Source organism: Pseudopodoces humilis, chromosome 7 (genome assembly GCF_049639895.1).
Source record: "Pseudopodoces humilis isolate 2021_Gansu_Grassland_sample_001 chromosome 7, ASM4963989v1, whole genome shotgun sequence".
Lineage (NCBI taxonomy): Eukaryota > Metazoa > Chordata > Aves > Passeriformes > Paridae > Pseudopodoces > Pseudopodoces humilis.
This window is the reverse complement of record NC_142206.1, coordinates 46546180-46559389: the sequence shown is the minus strand read 5'-3', so window position 1 is coordinate 46559389 and position 13210 is coordinate 46546180. Positions and strand designations below refer to the sequence as shown.

Below are 13210 nucleotides of genomic sequence, written 5' to 3'. Positions count from 1 at the left end.
TCAGTTCTGACTTTGAATATTTAATGCAGTTTTTTTCAGAATATTTGAGAGAAATGCACATGCATAAATGTAAAAAGGTACTTCAGAAGAATATCATTCACTTCTGATTCCTTTTCCATGGTCTCAAAAGTTCAGGCAAATAAGTGCTAGTTTCTGTAGTACTGAGTGTGTACAAGCATGCACTAGAAGTTCTGGCTTTCAATACAGTGATAATCTAGCTAAAGATGTCCAAAGCTTGATTTCAACTCTGACAGTTCTATTAATTATAAATTTTACTCACAGAGCCTAGGGCTGGATCTGCAACTCTGGTTTTCCTTTGATACACAAACTATTCCCCTGACTTCAGATTGATTTCTTCATTAAAAAATTTGATCAATTTTTCTAATTACTATTTCCAGAAGCCACATACAACTAGTATGTTCAATGTGGTTGTGTAGAACTGTCATTAATGAAAAACAGCTCCTTATAAAGTCACTGCTTGCCATTTCTAATTATTCGTTTTTTAATTCTATCTACAATTGACTGATGGACAGAAAAACATTAATTTCTTGACATTGTAATAGTTTTGCATGGAGCACAAGCTTTCGAAACCAGGAACCTTCAGGTGTTCCAAACTGGATCCTAGTTTTAGGCAGTGGAGTAAGGACCATGAGCTCCTGGTATCCTCAGTTCTTGTAAAAAATCCAGCTTTCAGTCAAATAATTGAATATTGACTAGATGGGTTGACTTTGAGGGTCTTCAGTTGCAAAAACTTGCTCTGAGTTTTTCTGTTTATCTTGTTTGGCACTTGGATAGTTTTTGGAGGATTTGGGGATTCTTTTTCTGTCTTTTGGATATTAAAACTTCTATGTTACTCCTAGGTTTTGAATAACAGAAATACAGTTTGCTATACTTCTGACCCTTTGGCTCAGTACTGGAAAAAATAATGGCATCAATAACAAACAGTGCTTCAGAGTCTCTGTATGGAGTAAAACGATCCAGTGGTAAACTTGGCCTTGCTTTGAACCCAGGCAGTGTTGAAATACAGCTACAGATTAGACTGATAAAGTGGCAGGATTTCTGTAGGGAATGCAATATGATGTGTTTATATCTATAAACTGCCTACATAGGGTAAAGGGTGAGGTTATGAATCACAAGACAAGACCATACCAAACGACAGAAATTAGTATGGGCCCACTTCATAAACAGCTGTGATCACAGTGTGAAGCTGTGATCTCCTGCACCCGTTTTCATCACAGGTGATGGGAAATACATCATCAAATTCATACATCTGGGAAATCCTCATTTCTGGTTTCTGGGAAAGGTGAAAATACAATGATGTGGTTTCAGTGCTGGGAAGGAGGAAAGGGAAGATGCAGTGGTGCCAAGCTTCCAGCTGGAGGGGGGTGATCCAGAGACCTGCATACACTTCAGTGTCATCTCATGGTATCACACCTGGGATGTAAGTGTAAATGTAAATTTAAATGTAAAACATGTGCACCAGATGACATGTACTCAAGTTTAGGACTGGCCATAATCTGAGGACTGAGGCTATACTTAATTATTCCCTGATGCCAGTAGTGATGCAGTACTTGCCAGAGCCTCAGCCATCTGACTTCTGAAGGGAGAACCATTGTGGGGTTACTGTGTTGGTAGCCACAGTGTATAAAATAAGACTTTCAATGTAATTTTCAGATGGAGATGAAAAGTTAAATAAGCTTTGGAGTCACTAGCTGCTTCACTTTATCATAAGGTGTTTTATTGTTTCCAGTGTGCTTGCTATAGTCAAATTAGCTCTTGCAGTGTAGCCTGGTAGTCATGCTATTTTTTTAAAAGCTGATAGGATGTTCACATAAAGTGTAAATCAAAATTACAGCAGATTATTGCAAGAATATGTTGCCTTAACAGGAAAAGAAGTCCCCCAAGGGCTTCCATCTCAGTGGAAGGCTACAATCAGCACTTTTTAAAAGCAACCTTCAGTTTTGAACCTTTCTGCATTCTGGGCTGTGAGCAATAAGGAACTAAAAGGCAAGCACATCCTTGTGGGAAGGGGTCAGTGGTTTCCAAGGGAGTTATAAGTACACAGATGTACTCCTGACCACACAGTTTCGTTATTTCACGCTGGTGATGTGAAGTTCAGTGAGTAACAAAGCCAAAGTTGTTGTTTTAAAAATCTGTTGCCAAGCAGTAGGTTTTCTCCTAGCAACAAGTGTTTTGCAGCAGGGGAAGCAATTGGATACCTTAGGGGGTATGTTAGCACTGGGGGAAGGGCAGAGAAATAACAATCTGGGGCTCCAGCAGGGCCACAGAGCACACAGAGGGTGGGCTGGGCATGGAGGAAGGCGAGGGAGGGGGCGAGGTGGAGAGGGACATGTGGACAGGCGATGAGCTGGGATAGGCTCTGAACAAAAGCATTGGCTCAAGGCACAGGTTCGTATTTGTCCATGAGCTGACTTGTTTGGTTTAGAGAGTGATCAAATGTAGTATTATTAGCTTGTTGTTCTCATTTAAAAAAGAAAATCCATACTGAGCTGCTAGGAAGTTTTATTTTAGACCATATCTGAAGGAATACATATTTTAGTTTTCAAAAGAATTGCTTTGTTAGAGAAAATAAGAGAAGCAGTTTTTATTCTGCATTTTGGAAAACAAATTATATACTTGTTGTAGTTTCTTTTCCAATTAAGAAAAATGATCACCTTTACTTGTAAAGTAAGTGCAGTGTAACTGGTCAATCCAGTTGGTTTTAAACCTTATAATGTGGCTACCCTTCAAAATCCCTGCGTTAAAATGCAATCTGTGTCTGCCGATACAGAACCATGTTTATTCATATTTTTTCTGATGGAATGGCTTATTTCTAACTGATGTGCTATGTCACAATCTTTTCGTACTTGCAGAAAATAGTTATGCACAATGACTCAACGTGCATGTGCCTTTGAAAGGAGTTTGTAAATGATTTCTTATGCAAAGTCATACTTTGACTAGATGGACATGTTTCAGCAGAAAGTCATCAGCTAAAATGAAAATAGAGCACCGTATATAAATAATGTTCTGGTTCACTCTATGTAAGTGTAAATATTGATTGTAGACTACATTTAAAATGTGTATTTTTATCACAGAGGTTGGAAAGTATCAGCTGTAGAATTTTACTTATTTTTCCATATATCATGGCAAATTCTTCTCATTTTGCCTCACTAACACTTCTGTTTCATTATTATAGCATAACACTGTCAAGTCTCTGGTAAACCTTCAAGTTTGATAGATTTGTTTAAAAATAGCAGCCACCTTAACACTTGCAAAATAGGCTGAAAAAGCAGCATGTAACAAGGGGCAGTTTTGTGATGCTAAAATTACACTGCATATGGATTTGCAATGCATACATTGCACACTGAGTTTTGTAACTATTTATGGTCATAATGCTTGATTTTTAAGTTTTTAGATAGGAGGGGGATTTTTCTAGCGTGTCCTTCTGATACCACAGCTTAAAGTTAATTATCTGTTAGGCTGGTACCCACTTAAAAACAGTAAGATAGTGTACTGGGAAAATTGCTCTAATTGGATGTAGTGAGTTCTTTGAATCTTTTGTAGCTTTTAAAAATCATTGCTTTCCACATCTGCATATCTCTGTCTATATACATTATCAGCTGTTATCTTATTTGGCTTCAGCAGGTCATCAGCAAAATAGACCACTGTTCTTCTGTCTCCCTGCTCTTATCATTAAAAGCAAAGTAAACCTATTTTTTATTTTCATAGGCTTATAATGTTTTCTTATAGCTGTTGTTTTTGCAGGGCAAACTTTTAGCTCTGAGAGCTATTTTTTAGTGAAATAAGATCTGTATCATAGAAATATGGAAGCTTTTTAGCAAACAAGTCATGTAACAGACCTGCCAGGAATAGATTAATATGAATAGCATATCTGGTACTACTCAAATAGCTGTAGTTGAGACTTCTGTAGATCACCAGACTGTGTTTCTTTAAACATGGTGAGATTCTCTGGCGCTTTTTTGTGTGTTAAGTCAGCCACATTTCTTGTTCTTGTTCTGTCCATTTCTCCCATTTCCCAGGTTCCTTCGCTGCAGAGAGCTCAGTATCCTCCCTGAAAAAGGCGAGTGCAGACTCATGGTCACAGTTCTCCTTTTTTTTCACTTTTAAATAAATTTCATTGCTTTTGAGAACATCTCCCACTTCTACCCTATATATTTCTCAGAGAAAATGAAAATATTCCTCTTGGTATCAAGTGAATAAAGGTAAAAATCTCAAGTGGTGCTTCTGTTGAGACTGAGAACTGTTTATTTTCAGGCACGATGGAGAAGTAGTCAGACAGTTAAACCTTAAGGAAGCCTCCAGCTCTCTTAAGACAAAATTTTTAGTTATGCTGTAGAAACCACAGTGATCTTTGTAGTGTTACCTTTCTATCCTTTTTTTTTTTTTCCAGTTAATGCAAATATAGTTTAGCACTTTATGATAAAGCTCTGGTTTGATGAGACATATGATGGGCAGTAATTATGACTAATTTTTTCTAAGTTAGCTCCAAAGAAAAAAAATTAATGTTAACTTCTCATTTGCCTAGAAGCAAATTAAAAAGTGACCTTACTGGACTTCTCTAAATGGCTGGTGTTAAAAAGATTTTAAATAGCTGATTTTCAAAATGAAAAATTAGTTATTTACAGAATTTTAGTCCTATGTTTATTTGTCTAGATATGTGTTTTGCACTGACTGATTGGTTAATTATTATGACAGGTTAATTTGCAAAGAGAGAAAGCCCTTCTGCAGAAAAAAGATACCTTTGCAGTGAAGACTACACTACATGCTTATTTAAGCAATTATGGCTTTATACAATTGCTTATTACATGGTGTTGTTCAGGTTCTGAGTCATGATATTTTATTAATAAATAATAGTTCGTTTTCTAACTGGAAATTTTATTTGAAGACTGTAATGCTCCATTTAGAAATCAAATTAATTTGAATGTTTTCCTTTTAAAAGTTGCTTATGTTTGTCTAATGAACAAATGGTCTCTGTTTGACTGAGCATTGTGAAAAACAGTCCTTGGAGACATGTTTGGGTAAAATAAGCAAAGAATAGCAGTTTGTATGTGGGGCAATGTAAAATGAAGTGTAAAGGGAATGACTGAGGGAGGAAACACATGTAAAATCATTGCCCAACAAGATGGAGACTTTGTGACTCCAGACTGGGTGAGGAAAGAATTAGCAAGATCTTGAAAATAACCTGTGGCAAAAGCTGGAAGCACTTTTCTCCCCATTTTGATTAATTTCTAGAGGGTTGTCTTCTGTTAGGATATGAAGTTTGTGTAGAACCTCTCTGTAGTGACAACAGTACCTCCCTGTCGAAGGCAGCCCACAGTGTTTCACAGTGTTGCTCTTTTAGAAAGCCCCTTTGGAGAGCCCCTGGAGGCTCTCAGAATTGCAAAATCCCTTTTACTCGCAGCTCTGGCTGGGCACTGTAAAGGGCTGTTGACCTTTCCTTGAGCAGAGAGCATCTGAACTCCACAGATCTTTGAGTACTGTTGATTATTCAAAGTGACTGGTATAAATATCAGCAGACTGGAGACATGAAGCGCTGGTTTTATTTGTTGTGATAATGGCACAAAAAAGTCTCTTTGTTTCTTCAGAGATTCGCTTCACTTTCTGCCTGTGCAGATTCTTATTAGAGTTCTCTCTTGGAGTTTTTTGAGTTACAAAATCAACCCCTACAATGTAGAACTGGCTTAAAGAAAAATAAGGTTTGCCTAGAGAGTTTACAACACATAGACATCCTAACCAGGGAGAAAGTGAAAGCCTTAACACACTTAGGGGAGATCAGTGATTTGACAAGGAGAAAAATCAACCTCAAAGGAACCCCAAAATTCTCAGCAAACCAAACATGGAGTAAAGTAATAAGCAACATTTGTACCAAGCTGCAAAATGAAGTCTGCACATGTTAGAGGCTTTTATAACTGTGTTCAAAGCAAATGTCATACATTTATTGTTCTTTCATGTGAATGAGATGCAATAGCAGGCAAGATCCTGCTTTCTCCTGCAGATGCCAACAGTTGTCTTAAACACCTCCATCAAGTACTGCAGCATTCTAAAATGTACGAAGAACAAATAGGTTGCCTTAGATTTCTGTAATTCCTTTGGAGCTTACAGGTTTTATTATATTTTGTCAAATGAATGTTTTCCTAGTGACAGTTCTTGTTACTTACACAAATTATTATATAGCACTTTTTCTAATTGATTCAGGTTCAAAAATCCCTCTCATATTTTATCTTTTTAAAGATTTATAGGGAGGATATGCAGAAAAGGCATTCTGCTTAGGTTTTAAGGTAACAGGCCAAGTCTTAATGTGTGAACCATATGTCACTTAGGTACCCCTCTGTGTTTCTGCAGAACTGATGTGTTGTTCAGGCCCATCTCCAGCCATAAAACAAGAGACTTAACATTATTTTGCAGATAAATGTTGTCTGTACATCTGCTGCTAAATTGCTGAAGGCCAGAACTGGTAGCTTCGAGATTTTGTTTCCAGTTAGAAAGCGGAGGAATATACGCAGTGAAGGACTGGGATAATTTGTACTGATTTGTGGGAAATCTTAGAGGAATTTTGGTTTGGGAAGGAGGTTAGTTGGGTGGATTTTGTTGTTGTTGTTGGTTGTAGTGGTTTAGGTTTTTTTCCTGAAGAGTTAATACAGAAAGCAAGCTTATGCTGACAGCTGGTAAACTGAAGTTAGTTTTTTTGGGTGAGTGTTGGTGTGAGGTCACTAAAGGATATTGCTGTGTGATAGACATGGCTGCTCCTTCTGCCTGTGGTGTGCAATGCTTAATAGAGCAAAGTCAGGCAAGGACTGCAAACAATTCAAAATGTTCTGGGCCTCAGAATTTTAATGAAATCATTCAGGAAGGGTATTTACAAACTGGACACTTAAAATGCATGATATCTGACCATCATTCTGAGAGACTCAATGAATCAGAGGGTATTTTGGGTTCTTTCTCTAGATCACTTGAGTACAGCCCACAGCTACAGCGATCAAATGTCACTATCCTTTTAATGCTCTGCATGAAACAGGTCTAATTTTCTATTGGTTCTTTTGAAGCAAATCTTGTTGTCCCAGGGCTGCCACCTGAGGCAGGAGTCTTCATACCATCCTAGGCTGAGACACCAGTGAAAGGCTGACTTTCAGGAGACACTCCCTCGAGAAAGCTGTGTCCCCAAAACATGAGGGAACAGGATGCAACCTCATTGCCCACACAAGAGTGGTTCCTTCCCTACTGCTAAATGTTAATTTCAACACTAATGCTTGTGTTCCAAGGAAAGTATAACAGCAGGCAAACTGCCAGGATTTGCTCTAGTTCTATCACCTGGAAAATCTCAGCTATCCTTTTTGCCATACAGAATAGGGCAGATGTGACGTAATGTGTGTCTCTTCCTATGAACAAGCTTGTATCTGCAAAATTTGGTTTTTCTTTGGTCTTGAGAAGAACAGCTTGTACCCTTAGCAAGCAGGGAAAATGGTCTGGAATATTTAAGAAAAAAAGTATTAGAAATATTCAAATCACATGTTTAATTAGTATAAAATATATATATATACAAAAAAACAAGGCTTATGAAAATAGAGACTCTTATCTTGAAAATAAGAATACTTAATTTTTATTAAGGTTAGGTGCAGTGATACCAACTTTGTGTATTCCATCTCCTTGCTTCATTTTTTTGTAGTTTCACATCTGATACCTACCAGTTACTGACAATCACTTCACTGCAGGGAAAAAAGCACTGACCCTGAGATTTATCCAGTTTTTGTATTGGAAGTACTGTCCACTTGCTCTGATAATGCTGACTCAATTGACAGTCCAAACCCAGACAAGCCCTCTAGCACCTTTATGTGAGAACATCTGCCAAGGTGATAGAAATGAGCATTTATTTATTCACTTATCAATACTGTACAGCACTCCTTATATTGTTTTACAGGGCAGGGTGTGCTCAGTTGTTCTGTAGGAACTGTTTCAGTCTTCCCAAGCTGAAAAATCAGCCAAGTAGGCACAATTCCAGAAATGTATGGTGGGTAATTCAGGGGCTGCATAGAATGTCAGTGCTTTCTAATCATCGGTGCTTAGGTTAATAAGGATTTGAGGGACAGATGTACAGAGAGATAAAAGAAATTGTGGTCCAAGGAGTGGGGGCTGGGAGGGCAGAAGTCACAAGGCCTCTGTAAGCATGTAATTGGGACACCTCTCTGCAAAACAAAGATTTGTGGTCCATGTGTTTTTCAATACGGAAACACAATGTAAAAATGCATAATATCGTTAGGATTATTATAATCCCAAAATAAAGCTCTCTTACTGGGTCATTCCATGACTTTTCTAGCACAGTAACATAGCTGAATGTGATGGATGGAGATTTCCATGGCCTCATTCAGCCCATATCCTAGAGGATTTGGACGTGCTCTGGATCATGTAGTGTTGAATTGGATCCCATCTCGCAGAGGAGGATAGAGGGTGTGTAACAATGATGCTCATGAGGAAGTTCTGTGCCTGCTGGCTCTTTGTGCATTATGGGGTCAATATCAGTCCCTGTTCCACAGATTGAATCAAGCACTGTGGTTTTTGCCCATTGAGCTGAACTCAGTTTTGTTACAGCCACCCCTGAGTGCTGCTGGCGCTGTGTATGATCTCAGGTCTTATGGGGCATGAGCTGGGTGCTGAGATGCACAGGGGGGATGGGAAAACTTCAGGGCACACACCTTAGGACTTCAGATAACAGGAGCTTACACAAGTGCCCAGGTACTTCCTGCTTCTTGGAAAGTAGGTGGAGTTTTTGTTATTTAGTCTTTGATGCCTGTCCAAAGCCACTTGAGTTTGTTGGTGTGGAGTAGCTTGCTCCAATCCTCAGGTAATTTCTTTTCTTAAATTCAAAGAATAAATAAAAATTACATAGTCTAAAACTTTGAGCCCAAGAACTGCCTACCCTTATTTCACTGCAGTGACCTTGTTTGAGCTTCAGGGAAGGCCTGCTGGCCAATCTCAGCCATTTTCCCTTTGTTTTCTTGCAGGCTCTGATACTTCATCAGCTTGGGCGCTATAGCTTGGCAGAGAAGATTCTCAGAGACGCTGTCCAGGTGAACTCCACAGCCCATGAGGTCTGGAACAGCCTGGGAGAGGTGCTGCAGGCTCAAGGCAATGATGATGCCGCAACCGAATGTTTCCTGACGGCACTGGAGCTGGAAGCCAGCAGTCCCGTGGTCCCTTTTACCATCATCCCCAGAGTCCTGTGAGAGGGCATCTCAATCAACAGATTTTTGGTCTTGACTTCTGGGTGAACAAACCCAGTGTATGAGACTGCCTGGTAACTGGTTAGTTTGAGAAACTTTAGAGCTACAGGTAACAAACTCCACTCTTTTGCCAGAAAGTGGCCAAAGCAGGGAGGTGCCACCACATGTTAATGTCAGACTGAGAGGATGGAGGGGTGAGCCAGAGCCAAATCACTCATATCGCCTGCAGTTTTGCCCTGGTAGTTTTAAAACATCATTATATTGTTCATGGATGATGTGCCATATTTTGTTAGTGAAACATGAGTGTTACATAAAATTATAATGGAATCAACTACCAATTGTAGAATAAGTTAAGATTCAGTGGCAGAGCAGACTATTTTTAACAAGGCTGTTAATAAAACTGTTCTCTTCCTGCCTCTCAACCTCTTTTGGCCCAAAGTCAAAATGTGAATTTTCTGTTTCCATCTCTATTTTAGTCCAGGCCAGAAAACCAGTTGAGTTCTTGTTTTTAGTTGTTAATAACTGTGATGTGTGGCTAACTGTTATCTAGAGCAAAGGCTGAGTACAAGAATATTTATATTTTACCAATGTATGCCTGTTACAAAAAATATATTAGTTATTTAAGTTTAACTTTTTTATGTGAATTCAGAGTTTATTTATCAATGGAAATATGTAAAAAGAAGCCTCAAATGGAATATTTACCGACATTCCTTATACATGAACCCACACTTGGCTAAATGGGAAGATTATGTTAATAATAAAATGATTTTTAAATGGAACCTTTCCTGTGTCCTGGTTAAGAATCTGGGGGAAATAGATGTCTTGTGAACACATTTTTATGAGGTGGCTGGCTGGCCTTCAAGATGAACAACACCAAAATTAAATATTCTGAGGCCAGTTTAGAGAAAAGAAGCTGCCATACTCTTTGCCAATGGTACTGTTATCTTAGATTTTGGGTTTCCTTAAATCTTCACAACTCCTTTTTTATTCCTTCCACTCCAGCTCTTGATGAAGCCAGATTACACTGCCTCTACATAATACATACACTTTGGTAGTGCTTGGGAAAAGCATCTTAAATATTTATACAGTACTCTTTGGGGTTTTTTTACTATCTTCATAGTTCTTTCTCAGCATCTCCTGCACTTTATGTCCCTTGAAAGAAAAGTTGGCTGGTTCAGTAGACAGATACTTGCCAGAGATTCTCTGGGATGTGTGGAGAAGAGTCATTGTTGCAGTCACTATTCAGGGTGCAAGAGCTGGGGTGGTTGTGTCCGCTCATTTACAGCATTGGGTGCATTTGGAGCCTGGGAAGAGTTCCAGGTTCCCCATTAGACTGGGTGCTCCTTGATACTTGGCTGATTTGTCACAAGAAGTGGTTTTAAAGTGCTTAGCACAGAATAGCAGATGATTCAGGAAAATAACAGGCAAATGTTGTTCTTTGTCCCTCACCAGAGCTTATGTACTTCAAACATGTGGAGGATACTCACTGTGGGGCCCCAGTGAGCATCTTCAAATGGCAGAAGACTTAAACCTGGGGAGCTCTTCAGTTTTCCCCCTGGCATTTCAAATGTCTGTTAGGCTGAGGATACTTCGAAATTGTATCTACTTGGTATTTGGACCATATGTTCTCTGTAAAATGGACCAAAACCCTGTAATAGGTAGTGTTTTTAAATCTATTTTAAAGGCAGTAGAAATTGTGTCATCTTGCTCACTGCGAAAAACATCAGTTTTGTTTCCCCATTTAAAGTCCCTGTTTGGCATTTTTTCTTCCTACTGTCCTTGGCTTTCTTTTACTCTTTTCTATTTGCCAACTGTTCCCTTTTCTAGTCCCAGTTCATAATTTGTGTTCTGGCCCTGCTGTCTTTTGGCATCCATTATATGATACCAAAAAATTGTGCAAAACCTTTATTTGTTTAATTTAGTTCCTCCTGAGCACTTTTCCTGTCCCAGTTCCATTAGTTAACTTGTGATACCTTTCACAGGAGTGCTCCTTTGCAGTATTGACTCACCTTTTACTATAATATCAAAGCTTTTCTATCAAGGCAATTTGCACCTAGATCTGAGGCAGGTGGTTTTTCTCAACAGAGCTTCAGACAAAAGTAGAGGATAGGAGAATTCTGTAACAGAATTCAGTTCTGATTCTTCTCATTCCGTTTCAAGTCCTGGCCTCTTTTGATAAACTCCCAATGTGGAAAGGTTAGCAATCTAATTGTGTCATGTCTTTTATTAGTGGAGAAGTTGTAGCTGGTGTTGTGCATATCAGGTGAACCTGAATATCTGTTTCCTTTTTCTTGCATGGGAATCAGTTTCACTGTAAATCCACAAGCTTCTACCTCTTGGGAATAGACTCAGCTACCTATTTTTAAAAATGGATTATCTCTGTAAGGCTGTACATTTAGGAATATTCAGGCAGAAGTGGAAATCCTTGCAGCATATGAATTAAACAGCATTGCTTGTTTAAACATAGTTTTCAAGTTAAAACAACAAGTTCCTAGGTTTTACAGCTGCATTCTTTTTTCTTTTTTTAAATTCGAGTAAGAAGGCCAAGATATTTTTATATCTGTTTTAGTTGCCATACAGAGAGATCTGCCTTTTGCAATCTGCTCTCAGACCACCACAGCTTTTCAGTCACTGGAGCGAAAGAAACAATTCCCATGTGCACAGCCAGTCCCCAGGGAAGTGTTCCCTTGGTGCCTGTGGGTTGGTGTCATCCTCATGAGAGCTGCTCCTGGACTTTGTGGCTGGCAAAATCTCCATGTGGTCACACAATCTGTGTGTGCTCTTGCTCCCCCAGCCTGTGGCAGGAATAAGAGCTGTTCAAATGATCCCTGAGGAATCAGGGGCTGAAAACCATGCCAACCCCTTGCTCCCCTTGTCTCCAGGTTTTACTAACCTTTGGTGGGAGCCAGGTAGAATGGTTATTAAAGTGCATTGTCGAGCACTTGTATCAATGTAGGGACAAGTTGCACAAGCCTGAGATCTCCAGCCTTTCAACAGGGATTACATGCACTTTTCTTAAATTCCAGTCTTAAAGATGAGAATAGCGGGTTTCAGAGGAGACTCCCCTTACTCTGCAGTGTGCTTGTGCTACTCAATATGATTAACAGTTGGTTTACTAAGCATATGCTAAAGTGTAGCAGCAATCTCTGTTGCACTTGATAAAAGGTCTGACTCTGCAATGCCTCCAATAAGAAAATCTATCATTTAAGTAACTGGTAAAAGTTCATCTCTAATTTTGGTGCAGATAACCATTTTTACTCCGTGATTTATTTAATTTCTACTTCTGCTTTCATGATTGATAGAGAAACAGAGGAACAAGAGAAACAATCCAAGCAGAACTAATCCAATTGTATCTTTGAAAACTTTTGTCATTCATTATATGCATTTTAAACATCAAAGCTATTTTTAAAATTGTTTTAATTTTCCTTGAAAATCTGCTTTTTCCTGAGTAGACTATTCCACTCTGGAATGATAGCAGAAACTTGGATATAATGGAGTTCCAGATTTACCTTGCTAATTTTTTGTTTATTCAGTTGTCACTTGTAATGATATTTTTCTCACAATCATCCCTTCTCTCTAGCATCAAGTTAAAAAGCTTATATACTAAAATAAGCTTTGAGTTAGGACACTTCTCCAGCATTTAATCTATTTAACCTCATCACTTCCAAACTACCTTTTCTGATCTCACTGATGGGCTGTGCTGGACTGTATTACACTTCCACATGCATCCACGTTATCACAAAGACTAGCTGGTAGTCATTGTTGATTGTGTGAAATTTGCTGGGAATCTCTCAGACTTGCAAAGCCAGCAAGTGGGCTCAAAGAAATGGGACAATGAAGTTAAACCTAAGGAAAATCAGAGAACTTTTTTGGAAAGAGGAATGTGTGTGGGGTGAGTGTTGGTCAGAGTTTGCTCTAACCCACTGCAGGGACACATGATATTGTTTGTCACCACCTTGGTCACCCGGCCTTTC

The 13210-nt window shown here is 38.9% G+C and overlaps 1 protein-coding gene across 4 annotated transcripts in view; it reads left to right on the top strand.

Moving 5' to 3' along the window:
* TTC7B (tetratricopeptide repeat domain 7B) overlaps positions 1-10015 on the top strand; it is a 121634-nt gene extending 111619 nt beyond the window's left edge. For all 4 annotated transcript variants that reach the window (XM_005520193.2, XM_014249778.2, XM_014249777.2 and 1 more), the window contains one exon: positions 9018-10015. In XM_005520193.2, coding sequence (XP_005520250.1) covers positions 9018-9239 — 222 coding nt within the window. In that variant the 3' untranslated portion in view covers positions 9240-10015. The remainder of the gene's footprint in view (positions 1-9017) is intronic.
* Positions 10016-13210: the final 3195 nt, after the last annotated feature.